Genomic DNA, 22,687 nt, shown 5'->3' with positions numbered 1-22,687 from the left:
TGCAGCCCTGATCAAAAGAATAATTTTTCCTTGCAGCCTAATGTGTAAAATGAGAGCAGTGCTGTTTCTGTAAGTTTTGATGTTAGATGTGAAATGTGTATATTAACCCTTCTTTCTTGCAGTTAGTCAACTAGGTACTTTTTGTCAAATCCATGTTTATACAACAGAAGTTTCTTAAGGTAAAATACAGTTTCTGAAATTAAATACGATGTATTTTATTTACGAAAGCTCTTTTTATCTGAATCATACAAAAGCCATGTGAAATCTGTGAAAGGTTCTCTTACTCAGTGACTTAACATTGTTCATATTCCTACCAGTTGCTGCATATGAGGTAAAGGAACGCATTTTTCCCTGAAAGCCAAATAGATAACTCTACATAACCATACAATACAGGTTTTTTTCAAATAAGATTAATTAACAAACTGCAGTACTTTTAAAGTTGCACACATTATAATAGGGCAAATACAATAGTGCTGTTTTAGGCTACAGCTGTTTTTCCAGCTCTCTGTAATAGGTGAACGTTGTTACAACTCCAGTATTAAGAAGAAGGCCTCCCTAAGATTCAGTATCAGAGGAAACCCATGTTGCTGGTACCCACTGAGGCTCCTCCTGAGCTTTCTGAACTGCAGACAACAACTGGGCACATGCATCTTGCAAGCTGTCATTCACAATCACGTGGTCCAAAAACTGGCCAAACTGAGTCTCCATTTTTTGGGCTAAATCCTCCATCTCTTGTAGATCTTCATCCTTTAGGAGAAATCGAAAAATATGCATAGCAAACTTAATGAGACAAATAGAAATAATATGCAGTTTGTTATTTCTGTTACATTCAGTTGTATAGCTGTTATAAACACCATTATGTCATATAAATGTCCGCCATTCTAAACCACAAAGCTTTTTTTTTTAATTGTTGCTGTTTTTTTTTTATTAGTTTCTGCTTTATAACAAAGTGAATCAGTCATACATATACATCTGATCCCACATCCCTTCCCTCTTGCATCTCCCTCCCTCCCACCCTCCCCATCCCACCCCTCCAGGCGGTCACAAAGCACCGAGCTGATCTCCCTGTGCTATGCGGCTGCTTCCCACTATCTATCTACCTTACGCTAAACCACAAAGCTTTTGTTTCTATCTTTAGTCTTACTTAATGTCTCCCAGGTCAGGTTTTCACAAAATTGAGTAACAGTTTGTAGACAGACCAATCCTCTCAACTTCCTATTTGGACTTAAATTATCTTACTCTATTATCTAAACACTTGAAGTTCTCAAACCATATACAACATAAAACCAAAGAAATTTTACCAGCTAAATATAAATAAAACTTAAAACATAAATTTCAAATGAACATTAATCTGATAAGAATGACATTATTTTGCAGATACAAAATGGCCACTTTGCACATGAGGATGGTATGAACTGGTTCTTCGAAATGAGGCATACCTTTATTACTCTTTGCTTCATGATGGCTGAATTCACCTATAATATTGTCTATTTCTACTATTGTGAAATGTTCGTTGAGTCAAGGTCATTTGGCCTTCACTTGGCACTAATGCATTATATTCATTGCTACTATTTTCTTATTTGTCCACAATAATTAAAATAGTACAACTTATTGCTAATGCAATCATAAACACAAACATAAATACAGGCACTGAGATCTTGTGGCAGTACTCCTTTATAAGATGACCAGAAGCAATTTTGTTAATTTTTTAGATTGCCATAAAAATGAGAACAGAATTTGAAATGCCCATAAGACTCAGAGAATATATCCACAGACTCCACTGTTTGAAATGCAAACTGGAGAATCAAACTTTCATACGGTAGCCATTGAAAAAATAATGAAGATAAAAATAGAGAGATAAAGGATAATATAATGATACCTCATGCTCCCATCAGTAACACATATACTAAAATTGGAATGATGTAGAGATTAGCACGGCCCCTATTCAAGGATGACATGCAAATTCATGGAGCAGTCCATATGTTTAATTTGAGCTTTGCAAGATGAAAAAGTTCTGGAGATCTGCTTCACAATATAAATAGACTTAACACTACTTAACTGTACACTTAAAATGGTTAAGATGGTAAGTTTTGTGTTTTATGTTATATGTTTTTTACCACACACACTTACATGCACACACAAACAAGTGGATGTAATATCTTGATGTAGGTGATGGTTACCTGGGTGCATACACATGTAAAAAGTCATTGAGCTGTACACTTAAGATTTATACACCTTGCTGAATGTATGTTATGATTTAAAATACTTAAAGTATATTTAACGAAAAAAAAATATATGTATATCTGGGAAAAAGAATCACTGATTAATCCCACCTGGCTTGGCCCCTCTGTTATTGCTATAATCATTAATAAACATCCTTTGTGTTTTAATATATATTTATAAAGCTATCTCATATTACAGATGAGATAATTGACTAGAGCATTTCAAAGTAAATTCAAATGCTTTTGTAAAATAAATAATCTATTTAAAATACACACACCCAATTTCTGTGTGACTGCAAATTGTGGCTTGAGGGCCTTTTTTAAAAAAGCTAAACCCAAAAAGAGGAGAAAAAAATGAGTAGCCTTATAGTAGTTATTAAACTTTATTTTAATATCTATAAATGATGTCCAGTAAAAAGGATAAATGAAACAAAAATCATAAATTTTTGTTTCATTAGAAACAAAAATTATATTCCTTAACATAGGGACGCTCTGGAAACAATACAGTAATTTTTTGACTAGGAAAAAAACCCCACAATACACTCATCTATTTCCTCTGTATCTTACCTTGAACTTCATGTCCACAAAGTAGTTTGTAATGATCTTGGCATTTTTCCGAGATTGCTTCATACAACTCATGCTAGATGGCTTTATAAATATGACATAGGGCTTCAGTTCATGGGTTCGAGCCACTTGAATACCCTACACAGAAAAATTAAATGCACATTTAAAAACAGAAGTCCTAGCAACCAAAATATCTCAGTTGGGAGAGCATTAGATTGAAGATCTAAAAACAGAAGTCCTAATTTCCTAGAATCAACATGAATGTTCTCAAAATTTCTAAGAACAGAAATTAGCAGTTATTTTTAACCAGAGTATATTCTCATGTGCTCCCAAGTCCTCAACTCTAAAAAACATTTTAATAATTAAGAGATGGAGTTCTGGAATCAAAATTAAGCTCAAATACTGGTTCTTCCTCTTGCTAGCTATGACATCCTTATTGAAATCTGAGAATAGGATTCTATACATGATCTCATGGGAAAAAGACAAGGACAGACTCTCAAGGCCAATCAGCTCTGTTTCACCCTCACTTCCCTTCCCTCTTGCCATTGTCTCAAACCAGATAAAACTGACATCTTCACACTGACCACCAGTTTGACCACCAAGTGAGAACAAATCTCATGTCCCCTGATTTTCTTTAGCACACAAGGTATATTTTTACATGACTACAGAAAATACAAAGAAAATACAGGATTATAAAAATTTGGACTACACGTATGTTTTTTATCTTACCTTAACTCACTTATTCCTGCTCTATTCCACATATGGTCTCAGGGAGACAGCTATCGATATGATAACATAGGAACCTCACCTCCTTGTGTAAAGCAACATGTTATTCCCTCCACAAGAAATTACCTTGATGCCTTTGTGATCAAGGTCAAAGCAAGATTCTTAGTTTTCTTTATGGCTACCTGCTCAGTTCTGTTTTTTGTTTTGTTTTTTTTTTTTTTTGTCTGAGAAACTAGATTTTTTCCCCAACTAAGACAAGATAATGGCAATTGATCCTTCAAGTAAGATCCTGGTCCTTAGGTATGGGAAGTGGTCTTATCCTAACAGAATAAAGTGTCTCAACTACAACCTAAAGCATGTGTATAAAATGGATGACATGCATTCATTACTTTGGGGAGATGGGAAATACTCCACCACAGACCCACCTGAGGCTCTAAGTCCATGACACAAATCTTTCCTTCATCAAGGACTGCTTGAACAGCATCCACACTAGTGCCATACAGGTGGCCTTTGTACTCACCATACTCAAGCATCCTGCAAGGGTGGGACAAAGAAAACAAGAACTGTTTCTACAGGTAAAATATTATTAGTAATAACATAAAGATAAACTCCAACAGAATAGAATAAAATATGTGGACCTTGATGGCACAAAATGAATTAGTGGATATTTGACAGGAGAAAAAAATATGTTAGGAGATCTAGGACTTAACCACTTCTTCAAATTCTCTAAAATCTGCAGCTCAGTTCTGCTCCCTCTCCAAACACAATGATTTGGTGTACAAGTAAATCAATATACATTTCCGTACTCGATTTTCCAGATGCAAAAAAAATTACCCCAGGAGTTTTGGGCAATGCATAAAAATAGAGGCTCTAGTTTGAATGTTAAACATCCAGAGGGGAGAATCAGATTCTGGACGTCTAGCTTACCTGTGACTATACATGAGGCTTTCAAATGTTTCCTTTGACACATAGTGATACTCACGGCCATCCATTTCATAACTCTTTTTGGAACGAGTAGTATCTGACAAAAAAGGGAATTTTTAAAAAGATTTTAGAATCTTCAAAATGTTTTATTACCCATATGCATTTGGATAAAGATGTCTGATCAAAATAAATAAATTAATACATAAACAGATAGATAAATTTAATGCTAGAACCAAAAAGGGAAGCCAGACTGGTGATAAGAAAGTAGAAGTTCTCATATCAAAATCAGCTAATCATAAGCCTTTGTTAAGTGTTCGTGGTATAAACTAGACCAGAGTGTATTATGTATTAAGCCAAGATAAGAAGGCCCTAAGGGAACTCTTGCTGTTACTTCAGAACAGGAAGTAGTGAAGTATATGTGAGCCCTAAGGTGGCTAAGGCCCCCCAGGTAGCAACACCCGCAATATCTTATGTTTAGATAATGCATTTCCCAAGATCTCATTTCATCCTTCACATTCATAGCTAAGTAAAAGGTTATTATCTGTAATTTACTGGTAAGTAACTGAAGATTTTAGAGAGTAACTAACTTGCTCACATGAATAAAACAAATGAAAAACAAAGTTGAAAACAAGCACCTAGGTGTCCTGACTCCTCCCAGACTAATGTCTCCTATTATGCCAGATTGTCTCAGATTTGAAATGGAGAAAGCTCATGACAGTCTGCAGTTTTGCCCAGATACATTAGTATCCAAGTGAGATGGTGATTAGTTTTTAGTTTTAGTGATCTCCAGAAAGGAAAGATTGGTGGAGTCTGGATTCAGTCTGATTCTTTGATATCACCACTTTGATTATAGATTCTTCAGCCTAAATAGTACCTGGTGTAGAACACAGGAGTTCACTGAATACCTAAAAGTGATTCATTGTCTGCTCATCCATTTATTCAACTAACATATACTGAGTGCCTATGTTCCTGCTATCATGTTAGGTTCTTAGAACACAAAGATGAATAAGACACGGTTCCAACTCTGTGACCTGTATCTACTGCAAAGCTGCTAGTCCCTTAACCTGTATTAAAAAAATTTCTCCTTATTCATAAAAAAATGTGTATTTGTATTTGATAAAGTTTAAGGATGATATCAACACATGGAACAACATCTGATGATATCAACATCTGATGATATCAACACATGGAAACAACCAAGTAGGAATTTGAAACAGGCCCTAAATGATAAAAGGAGTTCCGGACATTTCAAGAAGCTCAGAAAGCAAAGGTCATCTGGGGATCATTTTTGTTTTTTCTTTATTCAAGCCTCTCTTTATATCCTTATAGTTCCTACAGTTATGCCACTTCTCCTATAGCATTTTTGTTTTTGTCTTTTGGCCATGCTGCGCAGCATGCGGCATCTTAGTGCCCCAATGAGGGATCGGACCTGTGCCCCCTGCAGTGGAAGCATGGAGTCTTAACCACTGGACCTCCAGGGAAGTCCCTCTTCTAAGGCTTTGTACTGAAAAAAACTCTAGTTCTCAGGTGATAGTACCTAAAATGACCCTTTCTCCTTGGCTTCTATTGGACTGTATTTTATATGGTAGGTTAAAGTCTGTGAATTGGTGCATAATTCATTTTAAGGCATTCATTTTAAGCTTAAAACTGTTCACTAAATTTTTTTTTTTTTTTTGCGGTACTCAGGCCTCTCACTGTTGTGGCCTCTCCCGTTGCGGAGCACAGGCTCCAGACGCGCAGGCTCAGCGGTCATGGCTCACGGGCCCAGCCGCTCCACGGCATGTGGGATCTTCCCGGACCGGGGCACGAACCCGCGTCCCCTGCATCGGCAGGCGGACTCTCAACCGCTGTGCCACCAGGGAAGCCCTGTTCACTGAATTTAAAATGCAAAATATGGGCGACATATTCCTACTTTGAATGATGGTTATCCAGACAACTTACAATTCTTCTGTGTTCTGTGGGCATTTTATTTTTATCCAGGTTATTGAAAATGGTGTTTTCTTTATTAGTTTTTGTTTTTGAGATTAGTGTCCATTCTTACATATGTAAACTGTACTTGGAAAGCACAACCAATGGAATGTGATCATAAAATAACTTTGTTTTCCCTGGCCCGGATGAAATTCCCATGACTCTCCTGATTGCTCTTAGGTTTTTAAAAAAAGTTCATTATTGGGCCTCCCTGGTGGCGCAGTGGTTGGGAGTCCGCCTGCCGATGCAGGGGATACGGGTTCGTGCCCCGGTCTGGGAGGATCCCATATGCCGCGGGGCGGCTGGGCCCGTGGGCCATGGCTGCTGGGCCTGTGCGTCCGGAGCCTGTGCTCCGCAACGGGAGAGGCCACGGCAGTGAGAGGCCCGCGTACCACAAAAAAAAAAAAAAAAAAAAAAAAAAAAAAAAAAAAAAAAAAAAGTTCATTATCATTCATGCCAAAAACTCAGCCTCAATTTAATAATTAAAATTCCATTCCCATGTAATAATCAAAATTATGAACTTCGTTTATATTTTAGGCTTCTTCTCCCCACAACTGGCTCAGACTGGCCTCACCCAGGGAAGCCTGCCACCAGAGAAGTCAGAAGTCAGGAAACTGAGTTTGATTCAGTTCTTCTCTTCCCTTTCATTGCATTTCTACTGCTCCTCCCCCAATTTTATAACTCTGCAAGGCTAGAGTGCAGAGAGAGAGAGGAGAGGCGAGCAGCACAGGAAAATTCTTACTTCAATTGACGCTGATGCTGGTGGCTCTTGGCTCCTTTTAGACCTGGCAGATGTTTAAATCTGGCTCTTTATCTCCCAGAGGATGTAGTGGGTTATTTTGCAGAGGCTACCGCCACCACCAGCGCTGCTGCATATCCCAAATCCATCTCTATTCCACCTAGCCATCTGTGATTTCTTCCACACCCTCGGGTATCTGGGGGTTCACTTTTGGCCTCCTTTTACAGAGGCTTCCTCTTGGGCAAGAACCAAGACAACCCCAGGCTGACTGTCTTCCATGTTATCCACCCAGATTTGGTCCTTGGGAAAAATCACAACTCTTTTGCTGTGACAGACTCTAAAAGGGCAGCTACCTCCCAAAATACAGCCTTTGGCCACTTCCTCTAAGCTCTCATCCTTTAGATTTTTCAGATATCATTCTGACACCAGTCTTCTGTGTCTCCCAAACATCAGGGAACACATATTAAGCTCTTTAAGTGGTTTTCCTAACTTCTTCTCTCTTGCCTTGAGGTGAAGGGGAAGCACCCACACCCACAGGCTCCTCCAGCTTGGATGGTATAATACTTATAGTTTATATAAAATTATATGTGCAGGGCTTCCCTGGTGGCACAGTGGTTGAGAGTCCGCCTGCCAATGCAGAGGACACGGGTTCGTGCCCCAGTCTGGGAAGATCCCACATGCCGCGGAGCAGCTGGGCCCGTGAGACATGGCCGCTGAGCCTGCACGTCCGGAGCCTGTGCTCCGCAACGGGAGAGGCCACAGTGGTGAGTGGCCCACGTATAGCAAAAAAAAAAAAAAAAATTATATGTGCATATATTAAAATTTAAAATATGATAAAGCATTTAAAGAGCCAAGCACACCGCCAGGAAGATAGTAAGTACTGAATGAATGTTAGCCATTATTGCTAAATATTTAGTTTTCCTGAAAGGTTATCTATATGATTGCTAAAAAATGAAAAGAAGAGTCACCTTTTAAAAGCCTAGCTAGGCTACACGTTAGTAAATCAATTTACTCCATTAAAATAAATATAGTTAGAAATAATTGAGGACTATCTCTTGTGTCTTATATTCTTACAACAAAGATGGTATAACAGAGTTAAGTGAGATGAGTACATCTGCAGAGGCAAAGAAAGTTCTACCAAAACATGATCCCCTATGAAAGAAAAAGTAAACGTACGTGGCACAGCACTTTGAAAACGGTTCGGATCAAGTTCAATGAGTTGTCTCCTCAGTTCATTTACTCCCACACCAGAAGGTCCTAAACACAAAACACCACATATGGAAATTATTAGAGGTGGATAAGTAGCGCTACGTGATGAAATCATCACTTCAGTCTTCCTGCTGAAGACACTTGCGAGCACGTGGTATTGGGGAAATAACATCGTTTCCATTCGCATGAATTGAAATAACCCCAGAAAACTCTTGGGAATTTTCTTGGTGACCCATGGAGTAGCCCACACTTCTCCAACATTCAGAAATGAGGTAGCGAATTGCAGGAACCTGTCACCCCAGCAAACTTCATCTAATGTTGGATATTCAGAATTCTCTGGCCTCAAGTCAGATCCTTTGAGACAAGCTGCCTTTTCTCTTCCCATGAAGTTCCTATCACATCACAACCAGCTTCCACAATTACAGAATTCAGGGACCTATCTCCTGACAGATGGTGGAGTCAGCACCCCCATGTGCAACATGAGCAGAGAACTGTGTGGTCCACAAGCCCATGCTTAGGCTACTGCGCTTGGCTTAATGCCCTTCTGCTCCCACACTGAAATTCTTAATCATTTTTGAATAAGAGGCTTTTGCATTTTCATTTTGCCCAGCATCCTAAAAATTCTGTAGCTGATCCTGGCTGTAAGGTATGTTGTTCTGCTCCAAAGGGGCCTGCCTTGATCACAACTGGAATACACAGGGAAGATGGCAGTAAGAGGTAAGTTCCTACTGCTGCAGTAACCAGCTTTGCAGAGATCTTGGTCACAAAGTAGATCAACTCAGGGCTTCCCTGGTGGCGCAGTGGTTAAGAATTCGCCTGCCAATGCAGGGGACACAGGTTCAAGCCCTGGTCCAGGGAGCTCCCACATGCCGTAGAGCAACTAAGCCCTTACGCCACAACTACTGAGCCTGCGCTCTAGAGCCCAGAAGCCACAACTACTGAGCCCACGTGCCACAGCTACTGAAGCCCGCGCACCTAGAGCCCATGCTCCGCAACAAGAGAAGCCACTGCAATGAGAAGCCCGTGCACCGCAAGGAATAGTTCCAGCTCGCTGCAACTAGAGAAAGACAGCACACAGCAACGAAGACCCCATGCAGCCAAAAATAATTTTAAAAGTTTTTTTAAAAAGTCGATCATCCCAGCACTATATTTGCCCTGTTCTTCAGCACCAAAGATACAGTCTAGAAGACTTTTAGGCACTCTTCTAAAGGAGATGGTTACAAATTTCTTAAGGGAATGAATCTTAAGCATTTTTATTTCTAATATGGACTAATGATCCAGTCTGGGGGGGAACGTTCATCTGTGCTTATAGAACAAATTCTAAACCAGATATTTTTTAAAATCTCACTTATAACCTAATCATACTACATCTTGTTATTACACAAGTTCATATACACCATGGCATACCGCATTCAATTGTAGACAATAAAAGCATGATCCATAACGTTTCATTTATAAACACGCATAAAAAACAGGCTTTAGGGCTTCCCTGGTGGCGCAGTGGTTGAGAGTCCGCCTGCCGATGCAGGGGACACGGGTTCGTGCCCCGGTCTGGGAGGATCCCACATGCCGCGGAGCGGCTTGGCCCATGAGCCATGGCCATTGAGCCTGCGTGTCCGGAGCCTGTGCTCCGCAACGGGAGAGGCCACAACAGTGAGAGGCCCACATACCGCAAAAAAAAAAAAAAAAAAAAAAAACAGGCTTTATTTTTTTTAAGGTGTTTATATGCAGGTCCATAAAGGCTCTTACTTTTACCACTACTCCCAATGCAAGACTACTGAATCCAGGAGAGCCTCGTCATGGATGAGGAGACACTGCCTTCGGGGACATACCCACGAGCACAATGAGGCGGTGCTTGTCTGCAGGGCGTCGCTGGTACCGCACCACCTCCTCGTACGGGGCGCCCACTGCGCCGGAGCAGGGGCTGGCGCCACATACCTTGGCTCGCAGCTGGCTGAGGTGGGACCAGCGGCGGCAGAGGCGCATGCTGCGACGGAAACCGGCTGCGAGGGAAGAAACGCACAGGACGTGAGACCCAGGGCAGGAGAGGTCGCTTCCTGCCTCACACCTGACGGAGCATGCGTGACTGTGATCCGGAAGAGTTAATTAACACACATCTGTCTGAAGGTAGAAGATAGGAAGCAATACAAAGGAAAACAGCAAAATGCCCCCACGTGACCTCTAAGTTGCATCCAGCGCCTGCTATGTGCCGGGCATTGGTGCTGGGGATACAGTGGTCAACTAAACCAAGCCCATTTCCTCATGGAATTTACATTTTATGTAGGAGAAGAGAGAAAAATAAACTGCAACAAAAATAAGTGCTTAGAAGAAGGGTAAGTGGATAGTGACCGGGATGCTTTTTCAGGTTGGCGGTTCATTTAAGCGTCTCTGAAAAGTCGACACTGAGCAGGGCTCTGAATGACGTAACGGAGCCAGGTGAGGAGGCGGGCGTCTGTGGGGAACAGCAGTCCAGGCTGGGGGAACAGCAGTCCAGGCTGAGGGAACAGCATTGAGAAGGTGCAGAGAAAGGATCTTGCTTGGAGTGCTTGAGGAAGATAAGGAGGCCTGTGTACTGAGGGGCAGTGGGCAGTAGGGAGAGTGGTAGGAAATGGGGTTGGAAAGGAAGCCAGGAGGCCACACAGAGACTTGGCCAACTGTTGGATTGTGGTCAAAGTGGGATGGGAAGTCGCTGGACGGTGGAGGGTTGGGTGTGGCATGATTTGATTTATGTTTCAGGTGGATACACTTAGACACAGGCAGGTTAGGTGGTTGCCCACCACTGTGTGCTCAGTGGCAGAGTTGGACATCTTAGTGGTGATTTCCAAACTCCTAGAGTCCCACATAATCTGCCTACTGAATCACAGGGCTTTCTGGTATTTTCAGAGCCATTCCCAGGTCCTGTCAGAAGATAGAGCTAGGGACTATATGTGAATATATAAATATGCACACATTTACATTGCTTGTATCTATATGTGTTGAACACCATGAGTTCACACCAATGCCTACAATACCAATTCGACACTACAGTTTTCATTCTAGCCTTCCTCCTTTCCATATGGGTAACTCCTTTCTCTAAGAGTGGGAAATCTAGCTCTTATTAGCCTCAATACATTTACTTATTGTATCAATTAACAGCACCTGGGCAGGATGGGGGATGCATAGTATCCAGCAGCCTGGCAGGAAGTGCCAAGCCCAAGCTAGGTAAGGGGGGCATATTTATAGAGGCTGTGAGGTGTCAGGACCCAAGTGATGGCAGCTGCCCCACTCACTTTGGCTCCAACGACCTGCTCCAGGCTGCCATCACCCCTGCAGTGATGCCCTCCCCCCACCGGCTCAAGCTCTGATGCCCCACTCTAGGCGGCTTCTTCTCCACATTTGTGTAGATGCCTACCCTACTCAGCCTGCCTAATGGCTTTTGGGCTGAATTATTCTGGAAAGGATGCAGAAAAGTGGCCCCATGTTTTTTAAAGCTCCCCAGTGATTCCAGTGTGCATCCAGACCTGGGGACCAACATTCTGCTTTACAGACCCTGCAGCCCTGCTGTTTTCCCACTGTCTCACATAAGGAGGAAGCCCAGCATGGTTTTAAATGAATGGTGAAGGTGCCTGGTCTTTCAGAAAGCTCTGCTCAGCTCATGGAAACGTGAACATAAAAAATAAGTATAGTGGTCAGAGAATTGGTCTCTTTAGAGTAAGGTGAATACATTATGGAACAGACTGGAAGAAAACAAAAGACTTGTGTTTGATGAATAATTAGGAGATATCCAATATAAACCAGATGAATTACAATAAATGATCAACACATCAGAATACTGATTATTTTTTTTAAAAAGGATAGAGAGAAACCAGAACAAAGAACAAGTTTGGGAACATCCATCAGCAAAAGAAGCTTTCAGAAGAGTTAGGCTCATTCATAATTCATATAATAAGTTATATTCATATGAATATAACTTAGCAAGTGACAAAGACCCACCTTTTATTAATCATTACCTACCAATATAGAACTTCTGGTCATAGCCAACGAATTCCTCCTTGTCTGTAACACAGCAAATGGCAGGAACAGAATATGGCAGAGGAGAACGAGAACTTTACTTAGAATGGATGCATGAAATTATCTTCAAATCTTCAAGAGACACTATTTCAGTAGATGGCAGCACAGCTGAATTTATCCTTGAGTGCCTTATTGAAAAATGTCCTAAGCACTTTCCATCCTATCACATGCACCAAACTATATAGAGACACTATCCAGAAATTTAGCAACACACTGAATATATTCTGTCTAGTATGGTTGGAACAAAAAACTATCATGGAACAAAAAACTAGCATAGCCTTCTTTAAAGTTATAAGAAAGATATTGAGTCATAGTAAAAACATAAATTTGGGTACACATTTTAAAATGTACCCAAAGAAAACTGATTTTCAAAAAAGGAAACATATAAACTGGTCTTGGCTTTAACTCATAGATATGGTGTTCTGTAGGTCCTATAATTAATCTCTTTGTTAGAAATGGGTTTTTATTCTTTTCCCTTATGAAGTGGTTCATTCTGTATGAAATTAGTATTTGTTTTATGGCTGAAAATTGTTTCTGACTGTCCAGGACTCTGAGAGACAAAAGTTAGGAAAACTGTGCCCAGCAGTAACATCTAGAGCTTGTTTAAACTTCTGTCTCTGCTTCCATTGGGGTCTCAGAAAAATTGTCCAAAACTCTGGGAAAAAATATTATTAAAATATCATTTTCAAATTACTTTTTACTAACATGTATTCTTTTTCACTTCTACAACTCTGTTCCGATCATCGAAATAATATAGAAAGAGCATTTGTTCATAGAATGAACGGACATATACCTTTCTTTCTTAACCTTTGTGTTTAAACACCCATTTTAAAATATAAAGAAAACACACCAATATCAATTCCATCTTCTGGTAAGTAAGCATATTTTTGTAACTGAAAATTGGAAATAAGTTTAAAAGGAAATGTTTACTTAGGGATACAGTGATAAAGCTTAATTACTATCATTGTTCATTTAAAAATATTTTCTATGACATTGTATATCTCATCACTGATTTCACCCTTAAAATATCATATCTTATCTTAAAATATATCCAGTCAAGTATTCATGTTGAGGCACTGAAAGATCTCAAACATAGCTCTATTTGGCTTATCAAGGACATAAAAATGAGTAGTCACCTTCTGAAAGTTCCTCTGGATATTTGGATAAGTGAAGAAACAGACATGAAAAAGTTAAGCCTTTGAGAAGATCAAGTTGGCAAAATAAAGACAAATGACACAAGTGAGGCATTCATGTCACCCTTAGAGAAAGTTGTAACCTGGGCAAGACCTGCCAAGGCAAATGAACATCACACAACTGGAAACTCAGAAACTCGTTGGACCTGCCTCTGCTGCCCAGCAGACAGTAACTTTTCCTGCAAGTTGCTTATCTAGACTCTCCTTGAAGGCTTTCTATCCATGCAGACTCCTCTCTACTTGGTTGGCAAAGAATGGGGCTTGAAAGAGAAATTTTCAAGGCAACCGATTTGAGCCTCTTCTTCCTTTCTCTCCCAGAGGCCATCTAGCTGCAGCCCTGTGAAGGTGAGGAAGTGATGGAAGGGCCACTGGGGAAGCTCTGCAACAGCCTCTGGCCCAAGTGTCCTCATTCCTTACCTGTCCGGGTCCAGTCACACATTTCCATCTCCAGCTGGTCCCTTGAAGACAGGTGCAACTGAACACAGAGTGTACTGTTTTCTTTGTTTTCTAGACATCTTGAAACATCCATCACCCCTGTTTTTGTTTGTTTGGTTTTTGTTGGGGGGGGGTGTTTTTATCTGTTTTTTTAAATGGCATTCCTAATTAGACTATACCATCCAGAGAAATCCAAAGAGGTCACATGATACTTCATTCAGAGAAGAGTTGGGACCAAAACTGAAGAAACTTAACTGCCCATTAAATGCCCTAAGTAACAGAATAAAGCATCATGAATGACTGTCATTATTTATTTAGAAAAAATGCCAGCTGGGTGCCAATTGTTCCTTAACTGAGCTCCCAACTGAGCTGGGTTCAGAATAATGTACTTGAGAGTTCTCACTTTTTTGACGAAGAGGAGTCCAGAAGGAGTGCTTTGCAGTAACTAAGGGCAGCTGCACACTTTCCTCTGCAGTGCTGTTATTAGAGAACTAGGTGCTGATTGCCCCTATTACTTCTTCATTAAAATGCTGGCTAACACTCATGCACTTACATTCTAAGCACTTTACTTCTATAAATTATTTTTTCCACTTTAGACATGCCTCTGAAGGGCAGAGAGGTTATGTGACAGATGACCCCCAGCTAGTTGGACCAGGATTCATGCTTGGACAATCCAGCTCCAGTCCATGGCATTGACCACTGCAATACTGCCTCTCCTTTCACAGACATCACAATACCTCTAAGCCTCAACCACAACTTTGGTGTGTAGAGTGTCTCCCAACAAAATGATGTGGTGAACAGAACAAAGAAGGATGACTATAATCCAGAGGAATTAAAAATTAAACCAATCCCAAACATTGAACCAAGTGTAGATCATTAAATTACCCCTAACAGGAAATTCCCTGGCGGTCCAGTGGTTAGGACTTGGCACTTTCACTGCCGTGGCTCGGGTTCAGTCCCTGGTCCGGGAAATAAGAAACTAAGATCCCACAAGCTGGGCAGCAGTGTGGGGAAAAAAAAAAAAAAAAGGTTACCCCTAACAAGCCAACTATCTAGTTGAAAATAGGAAATTTAGAAGCAACATAAATGGTACATAAATAATTTAGGTGAGTAGTTCCCAGCTCCATGTGTCTCAATACTTTTTTTAAAAGATTTTTTTTTGATGTGGACCATTTTTAAAGTCTTTATTAAATTTGTTACAATATTGCTTCTGTTTCGTGTTTTTGATTTTTTGGCCATGAGGCATGTGGGATCTTAGCTCCCCCACCAGGGATTGAACCCACACACCCTGCACTGGAAGGCGAAGTCTTAACCACTGGACCGCTAGGGATGTCCCAATGCTATCTTCTTTTATAACTAATATTTATAACAATCTCTCTAAGCTTAAAAAATGAAATTCATAGATATATTCTAACACATCATTTTAAAACAGCAACGTAATGCTCTAACTGTAATGTAATGGAAAATTAAAAGGAAGTAATTTATGTTTTAAAAGTACGTGTTTCAAAAAGTATATATTTCAAAATATACATCTTTAGGCATGGCTTCTCTAGAAGACATAAACTATTAGATGCTTATACCTACTTATACTGAAGAAGCATGGATTTAAAGGAAGTGAGAAGATCAGAAAATAGTCCTTATATGAAGTATAGAAAAATAGAAGAGCACAGTAACAAGTGGAGACTAGAACAAAGAGTGTTCTGATAACAGACCAGATTTATTGGTATATATGGGAAAGAGGGAAATTGCCTTAACTGAGGTAGGTGTAATATGCCAAAGCACTGATGAAATGGAGAAAATGAGGAAACATCATACACTTGGAAGCAAGTTAGTAATGTTAACATGCTCCAAAAGGTTGCCAGTTTTTCAAAATACTCCATGGGGCTTATTTTCTTACTAATAACGTCAACATTACTTTGAGGAACAGACACTTGATGATACCATGTGTCATCAATAATGGCAATAACATATTAAAGAAAAAGAAAATAATTGGTTTGGTATAGATACCTCACTTTCTGGTTGATTTAATATCAGTATGGATTAGAATGTGTGGAATAAATTATTCAGTAATTTCAAGGCAATGTCTTTATTCTGTCTAAATATCTCTCTCCATAATGACTGTCTTCTAAACCAATGAGCTTATCATGTTACATCTTGTGAAAACTTACATCACTGTTGTGTACTAAAGAACTACTCAGATTCCTAATGAGTTTTGTCCAGCGGGACATTCAGGAGATCATGCAGGATGGTCTCACACACAGCAGGTCATCTAGCATCCCTGACTCCCACCAATTAGAGGCCAGTAGTGTCCCCAATCAATGTGACAACCCAAAAATGCCCCCATAGGGTTCCAAAATGTCCCTAATGAGAAGCACTGCTTATGGTGAAGTTTACAATATCTCATGACTATACTGTTGATGTCTTTAAGCAATTATTGTATCATTAAAAGTGTTTAAGTTATACCAACATTTGGAATATACATTTAAAAATCAGTATAAAATATTCATGTTTTATTTACCAGATTCAAATGTTTCTTCGTCTATGGTTTTCCACGGAGGCAAAAAACCAAAAGTATAGTTATATTACTATCCATACTGAGTCTATAGTTCAACAGTCTGATTCCCTGACCCTACGATTCTACACACACACCACTTTTAAAATGTTTTTCCTAAATCAAGGCCAACTCAGTGGTGTGTCTGTGGCATATAAAGCCTTAAATGAGTATATATAAGCAGTGGGGCTGTGATGACAAGAAGGGGTACAGCAGGAGCTTAAAATAAATAAATAAATTCATAAAATAGAAGAGGATAAATAAAATTAAATTAAAAAGAAGCTCAGAGGGAAGGAAAAGGTGGAATGTCATGGTAAACACCAATAGATGGTTGGATACTATACAGCTTTGCTGTTAGAGGTTTACTTGAAGCTTTGGGGGGTCCATAAGCAAGGGGAGTGTGGCTAGAAGAAGGAGCATATGAATGGCCTGGTTGGGTTAGTGTTGTTTAGGTGACTGAGAAATACCTGAGATAAACCAAGTCCCTCATCAGTTAAAACAATTCTCGTTAGTGTTTTAAAGAGACATTAAGCATAAAAAAACTAGAATTTATATGGAGAGCAATTAGAAATATATAGCAATGTTACCAACACACACATCCTTACATCAGGCAATGCTGCATCTAAGGTATACACACATTTGTGAAATGATATATTTAGCATTGTTTATAATAGAAAAGATTGGACATAATTCAAATGTCTACCAATAAGTCATTATATAAATGCACAATAACTTATTTAACCAATAAACCGTTTAAAATATATGAGGAGGCTCTTTATGTACTATGATGGAATCATCTCCAAGATATGTAATATTAAGTAAAAAAGCCAGGAACAGAACAGTGTATATAGCATACCATCAAAGAGTACATGCATCTGTGTTTTAAAAAGAGGTGAGAATGAGGGTGTGGGAGAGGAGAAAAAAATATACATCATTGCACAGAATATGTCTGGAGAGATGCCCAAGAAACTGAGAGCATTTACTGCCTCAAGAAAGAAAACTGAGTAGGGGAACAGGAAGAGAGAGGGAATTTTACTGAATATACTTCTGTAGTTTTTGAATTTTAAATATATGAATGTGTTACCTAATAAAAAATTTTAATTAAAATTCAGAAAGGAAATGAATAGTACTGCAAGTTAAAAACAAAAAAGCAAAAAACCCAGGATGTGTATTTGATAAAATAAATATAATGTCAGCATTATTCTGTAGTTGTTCTGGGAAATATATGTAAATCTTTGAAATACCCAGTATTTAAACATTTCATATCATTATCTAATGTCTAAAAACTAGATTAACCCATAAAGCCAAGACAAAGTCACCTATCAGACTAAAGACTCTCCAACTAGTCTTCCAACAAAATCCTAGTGATTCTTGAACCAATCTTAGTTCTGCCACTAAATTTGAAAAGTCTTCTCCCAATTTCCAAAAAAAATCTAAGAATAGAAATGTGAAGTATTTGTATATTTCTCAGAAATTTGGAACACATGACTATTGATCTATACTAGAATCTACCAGAAAATGGTATCAAACAATAACAAAATAGATATTTTGCTTTTTAAAAATCTGATATCTCATAGGGAGGGTGGGAGGGAGACGCAAGAGGGAGGAGATATGGGAATGTATGTGTACGTATAGCCGATTCACTTTGTTATACAGCAGAGACTAACACATCATTGTAAAGCAATTATACTCCAATAAAGATGTTTTAAAAATAAATAAATAGGGGCTTCCCTGGTGGTGCAGTGGTTGAGAGTCCGCCTGCCGATGCAGGGGACACGGGTTCATGAAGATACCACATGCCGCGGAGCGGCTGGGTCCGTGAGCCATGGCCGCTGAGCCTGTGCGTCCGGAGCCTGTGCTCCGCAACGGGAGAGGCCACAGCAGTGAGAGGCCCGCGTACCGCAAAAAATAAATAAATAAATTTAAAAATTAAGAAATAAAAATCTGATATCTCAGTATTTTATAGTATTTCACAAAGAGCACGTGGTTTCCAGGAGTTGCTCCTGAATGTTACTGAATGTAACACCTGAGTGTTACTGTGTGTTCCTGTGATCATTTCCAGAATACTGCTTTCTAGAACACTTTCTAAAAGGTTGGTCTGAAGCATGGAGATATTCCTGCAGCTGTGCTTCCCTTCCAAGTGTCAGAACCACAGAAAAAGGCTGCGGTGGGGGATTTATTTTACACATTTCTTCCAGAAAATAGGCCTGTGGCGCCTTTGACTGACTGCTTCAGGAAATCTATAGCTGAGCTGCTTCATATTTCTCCTGGTGGTAAATCTATCAAGAGGAAATGCTACCTGCTTCCACACATTTCTCGTCAATCTTCATGTCATCTTCTATAAAAGAGCATAGAAAGGGAAAAATTGAAGTTAAAATGTTAGTATCATAAATGAAATTCCCTATGTATAGGTTTATGGCAATGAAACTCAGACCAGCCTATAATCATGTTATTCTTACAACTATCGCTCACTCAGAGAGATACAAAGGGCTGTACTGTACTAAATGAAAGTGCAGGCTATGGGAGGCCACAGGACATCGAATGGTTAAAATTCTAAAAGCACAGGCTTTTGAATAACTGGACAAATTAGTTTACCTCTAAGCCTCATCTTCTGTCTATAAATGGGGGTAGTAATAATACCTACTACATAGGATAGGATTGAGATAATGCAGGAAAAGCTCAGGCACGTGGTAAGTGCTCAATAATGTTAATTATTTTTACCTTTAGCTGGGATGTATGTATGAGAATAAAAGAATATAACTTTTAAAACTGTTCATCCTAATACTCAAAGCTCTTTACAGTGTGACCCAAACCCAGCTTTGAAAACTGCTGTCTCTTTCTTGTATCTTACACTCCTGTTAGAGCAGACTCCATTGATTCTTCCTCTGTGCCTTTGCTTAGGCTGTTCCCTTAGCCTGTAATACTTCAAGGTCCATCTCAACACTGATCAAAATGAATATCCTTGCCATGAACTGCACAGCATTTTCTTCCTACTACCTTGAATTCTCTGCTATTGCAGATCTACTTTGCCTCGTAATATAATCATTTGGGTGTTTGCCTTATTAGCCCTCCTAGACAGCTCCTTGAAAAGTGGAAATCATCTTAACTAATTTTTACGTACTTTATAGAGCTTAGTGTCTTCCACATAGTAGGCACATGACTAATTATTAAATTGAATTTCCCTTTTAATATCAGATAGTTGATTTGAACATATGTTCTGAAAAAAATTTTTTTTTTTCTTTCGGCACTGTGTATCTTGAGCCTAGCACAATACCAACAGTTCCCAGGTGATCAATAAATACTATTTTAATTTATTGATCTTATATATTCTAAAAGTGCAAATTATAGTTTGTATAATAAGCTATAATATTATAAAGTAATATAAATTTATCATCACTTCCTTAAAGATCATATCATTGATTGTTTTTAAGTAAAATATGCAATATGAAAAATTTTATGAAATAATACTGTTTTATAGAGATAGGAGCACAGATGAACAAGTAACATAGCTGAGATTTTTAACACTGCTGTTCAATTCCTTATATTCATTTAGAGATTATTTTCCAGATCAGTAATTTATAACGGTGAATTCATTAGTTCCTAGCACATAACTAGAGGGTTTTGATTTAAAGGCAAACAAAAACTAGAATTGTCATTCCTAGTTTACAGAGGCCAGGAGAGAATCTCTAATAACAGCACAAGTAGTCCCGGTTTTTCTAATATGTAACTCTGGGGTCTAAAAGAGCAACGGATTTTGCGCTCTCAAAATTAACAATTCCAGGGACTTCCCTGGTGGTCCAGTGGTAAAGAATCCGCCTTACAATGCAGGGGATGCGGGTTCAATCCTTGGTGGGGAACCTAAGATCCCACATGCTGTGGGGCAACAAAGCCTGCGTGCCACATCTACTGGGTTTGGGCAACTCAACTAGAGAACCCATGTGCCGCAAACTACAGAGCCTACGTGCTCTGGAGCCCGCACGCCATAGCTAGAGAGAATTCCGCGCACTGAAGCAAAAGATCCCTCATGCTTCAACAAAGATCCCACGTGCCACAACTAAGACCCAACGCAGCCTAAAATAAATAAATAATAAATAAATCTTTTTTTAAAAATGAACAATTCCACACTATGGACTAGGGTGTTATGGACTGATCTGTACCCTCCAAAAATGCATACATATGTTGAAATCCTAGCCCCCAGATGACTGTATTTGGAGATGGTGCCTTTAAGGAGATAATTAAGATTAAATGAGGTCATAAAGTTGGGGCCCTAATCCAAAAGGACTGGTGGCCTTATAAGAAGAGGAAAAGAAACCACACTGATCTCTATCTCTCTCTCTTTCTCTCTCTTCTCCCTCTCTCCCCACACACTTCTCCCACCCCGCATTCACAGAGGAAAGGCCATGTGAGCACACAGAGAGAAGGCAGCCATCTGCGAGCCAGGAAGAAAAGTCTCCTCAGAAACCAACCCTGTCAGAACATTGATCTTGGACTTAGAATCCCCAGAACTGTGAGAAATAAATGTCTGTGGTTAAAGTCACGCAGTCTGTGTGATCTTGCTATGGCAGCCTGAGATGACAAAGACAGTGGGCTTGTCACCCAGCAAGACCGCAGAGACCCAAAGGCCTGTCCATGTTCCTCCCCCTCCCCTTTCCAATTTCAGGGATGAAATGTGGATGGTGGCAAAGGGGACTGCTCTTCTCTCTTCTTTTCCCCTCTCCACAAGCAGACAGCATCTTGCTTTCTTGTTTGTGTGTGTGTGTGTGTGTGTGTGTGTGTGTGTGTGTGGCATCATAATGAGTCATCTTGGTGTCTGAGCACGGAGAAGGGGAGAGGTAATAACTGGAGGCCCCATTTGCCCCTGATGTAGTGCCCTTCAGACAGAGAGCAACTTTAATCCTGACCACCGCTGTTTGCAACTTCTGACAGTGTTCTTACCTTATCAATCTTTTCATCCGCACAATGGGAACAATAACAATTTCATCACAGGGTTATTTTTAGACATTGTGTACAAAGCAGTTGAAACAAAACAGAGGATCAGTTTCACAACTTTCATTGAATTCTTACCATGTGCTGTGTTAGATTCTGGGGCTGCCTGTAAATGTTGGTTCTCTTTTCTTTTATTCGTCTCAGTGTTAAGAACAATTACACAGTGTGTGTTCTTTTGACTGACATCTTTTTATAAATTAGGGTATTAGTGATTAGCACACTACGAGGCACACAGGAAGAGCTTAATAAATAGCTGAATTGAAATTGAAGTGAATTAAGAAAACTATAGGAAATTTCTAGGAGACTTTGGAGATGAGTTTTTTTTCCCCACAAATACTATTTCTTACCATCTTCCATAGAAATCGCTGGGTACAGAAAAATGATTGAAGCAGGGGAAAAAAGAGAGAGTAAGCACAATAGTTTATGCTATAGTTTATCAGATTAATTTACCTACAGTAAGAAAAGCAAAGTGCCAAAATTATTCTCTAAAAATTCAATGGAGATTTAGTAACAAAATGATAAGTGAATATCCTATAGAAACAAATAAATTTATGAGTCTTGTTGGAAATGGGATCTATCTGCTTCTGGCAAATCCTATTCCCTTCTATCCCAATAAGCTCTGTAAGAGTTGCATTCTATTCAGTTCTGAATTAATGCACTTATTATTTATTCATTATATTTTAGGAACTCAAATCTTGAATGGAAAGAAGGAAAGAGAGAGAGAAAGGGAGGAAGAAAAGAAGGAAGGAGGAGAGAGTGGAAGGAGAGAGAGAGAGAGGAGGGAGGGAAAGAAAGAGGGATGACAATTACAAGTGCATCTTCAGTACATAACTTTTTAATAACATCTGTAAACTAACACATGCCTGGAAGTTTTCAATAACTCTTGAGTAATAAAGTTGCCTATACATCCTGAGTAGTAACCCTTTCCTGAGATTTTTTTTCCCATGGTAACACTCAGGCAGAACAGAAAGATACAAAATAGTATTTATTTGCAATATCATCTACTACAGTTAAAAAGAAATGACCTGATAGTTTAGAAAATGATGTGCTCCATCAGAAACATCCCTGGGGCTTCCCTGGTGGCAGAGTGGTTAAGAATCCGCCTGCCAATGCAGGGGAC

General features: G+C 39.4%; 1 protein-coding gene across 1 annotated transcript in view; it reads right to left on the bottom strand.

Moving 5' to 3' along the window:
• Window positions 1–555: 555 nt before the first annotated feature.
• MPP4 (MAGUK p55 scaffold protein 4) overlaps window positions 556–22,687 on the bottom strand; it is a gene marked incomplete at both ends in the record, with an annotated part of 39,713 nt that continues 17,581 nt past the window's right edge. Inside the window, 11 exons of the mRNA XM_079709714.1 lie at window positions 556–747; window positions 2,790–2,924; window positions 3,938–4,046; window positions 4,440–4,533; window positions 8,320–8,400; window positions 10,185–10,355; window positions 12,346–12,387; window positions 13,539–13,553; window positions 16,549–16,569; window positions 18,881–18,919; window positions 21,915–21,932. Coding sequence (XP_079565840.1) covers window positions 556–747; window positions 2,790–2,924; window positions 3,938–4,046; window positions 4,440–4,533; window positions 8,320–8,400; window positions 10,185–10,355; window positions 12,346–12,387; window positions 13,539–13,553; window positions 16,549–16,569; window positions 18,881–18,919; window positions 21,915–21,932 — 917 coding nt within the window. The remainder of the gene's footprint in view (window positions 748–2,789; window positions 2,925–3,937; window positions 4,047–4,439; window positions 4,534–8,319; window positions 8,401–10,184; window positions 10,356–12,345; window positions 12,388–13,538; window positions 13,554–16,548; window positions 16,570–18,880; window positions 18,920–21,914; window positions 21,933–22,687) is intronic.

Source organism: Hyperoodon ampullatus, assembly GCF_949752795.1.
Source record: "Hyperoodon ampullatus genome assembly, chromosome: 8".
NCBI lineage: Eukaryota > Metazoa > Chordata > Mammalia > Artiodactyla > Ziphiidae > Hyperoodon > Hyperoodon ampullatus.
The sequence above is the reverse complement of the archived record's forward strand: the minus strand, read 5'-3'. Positions and strand labels throughout refer to the sequence as shown.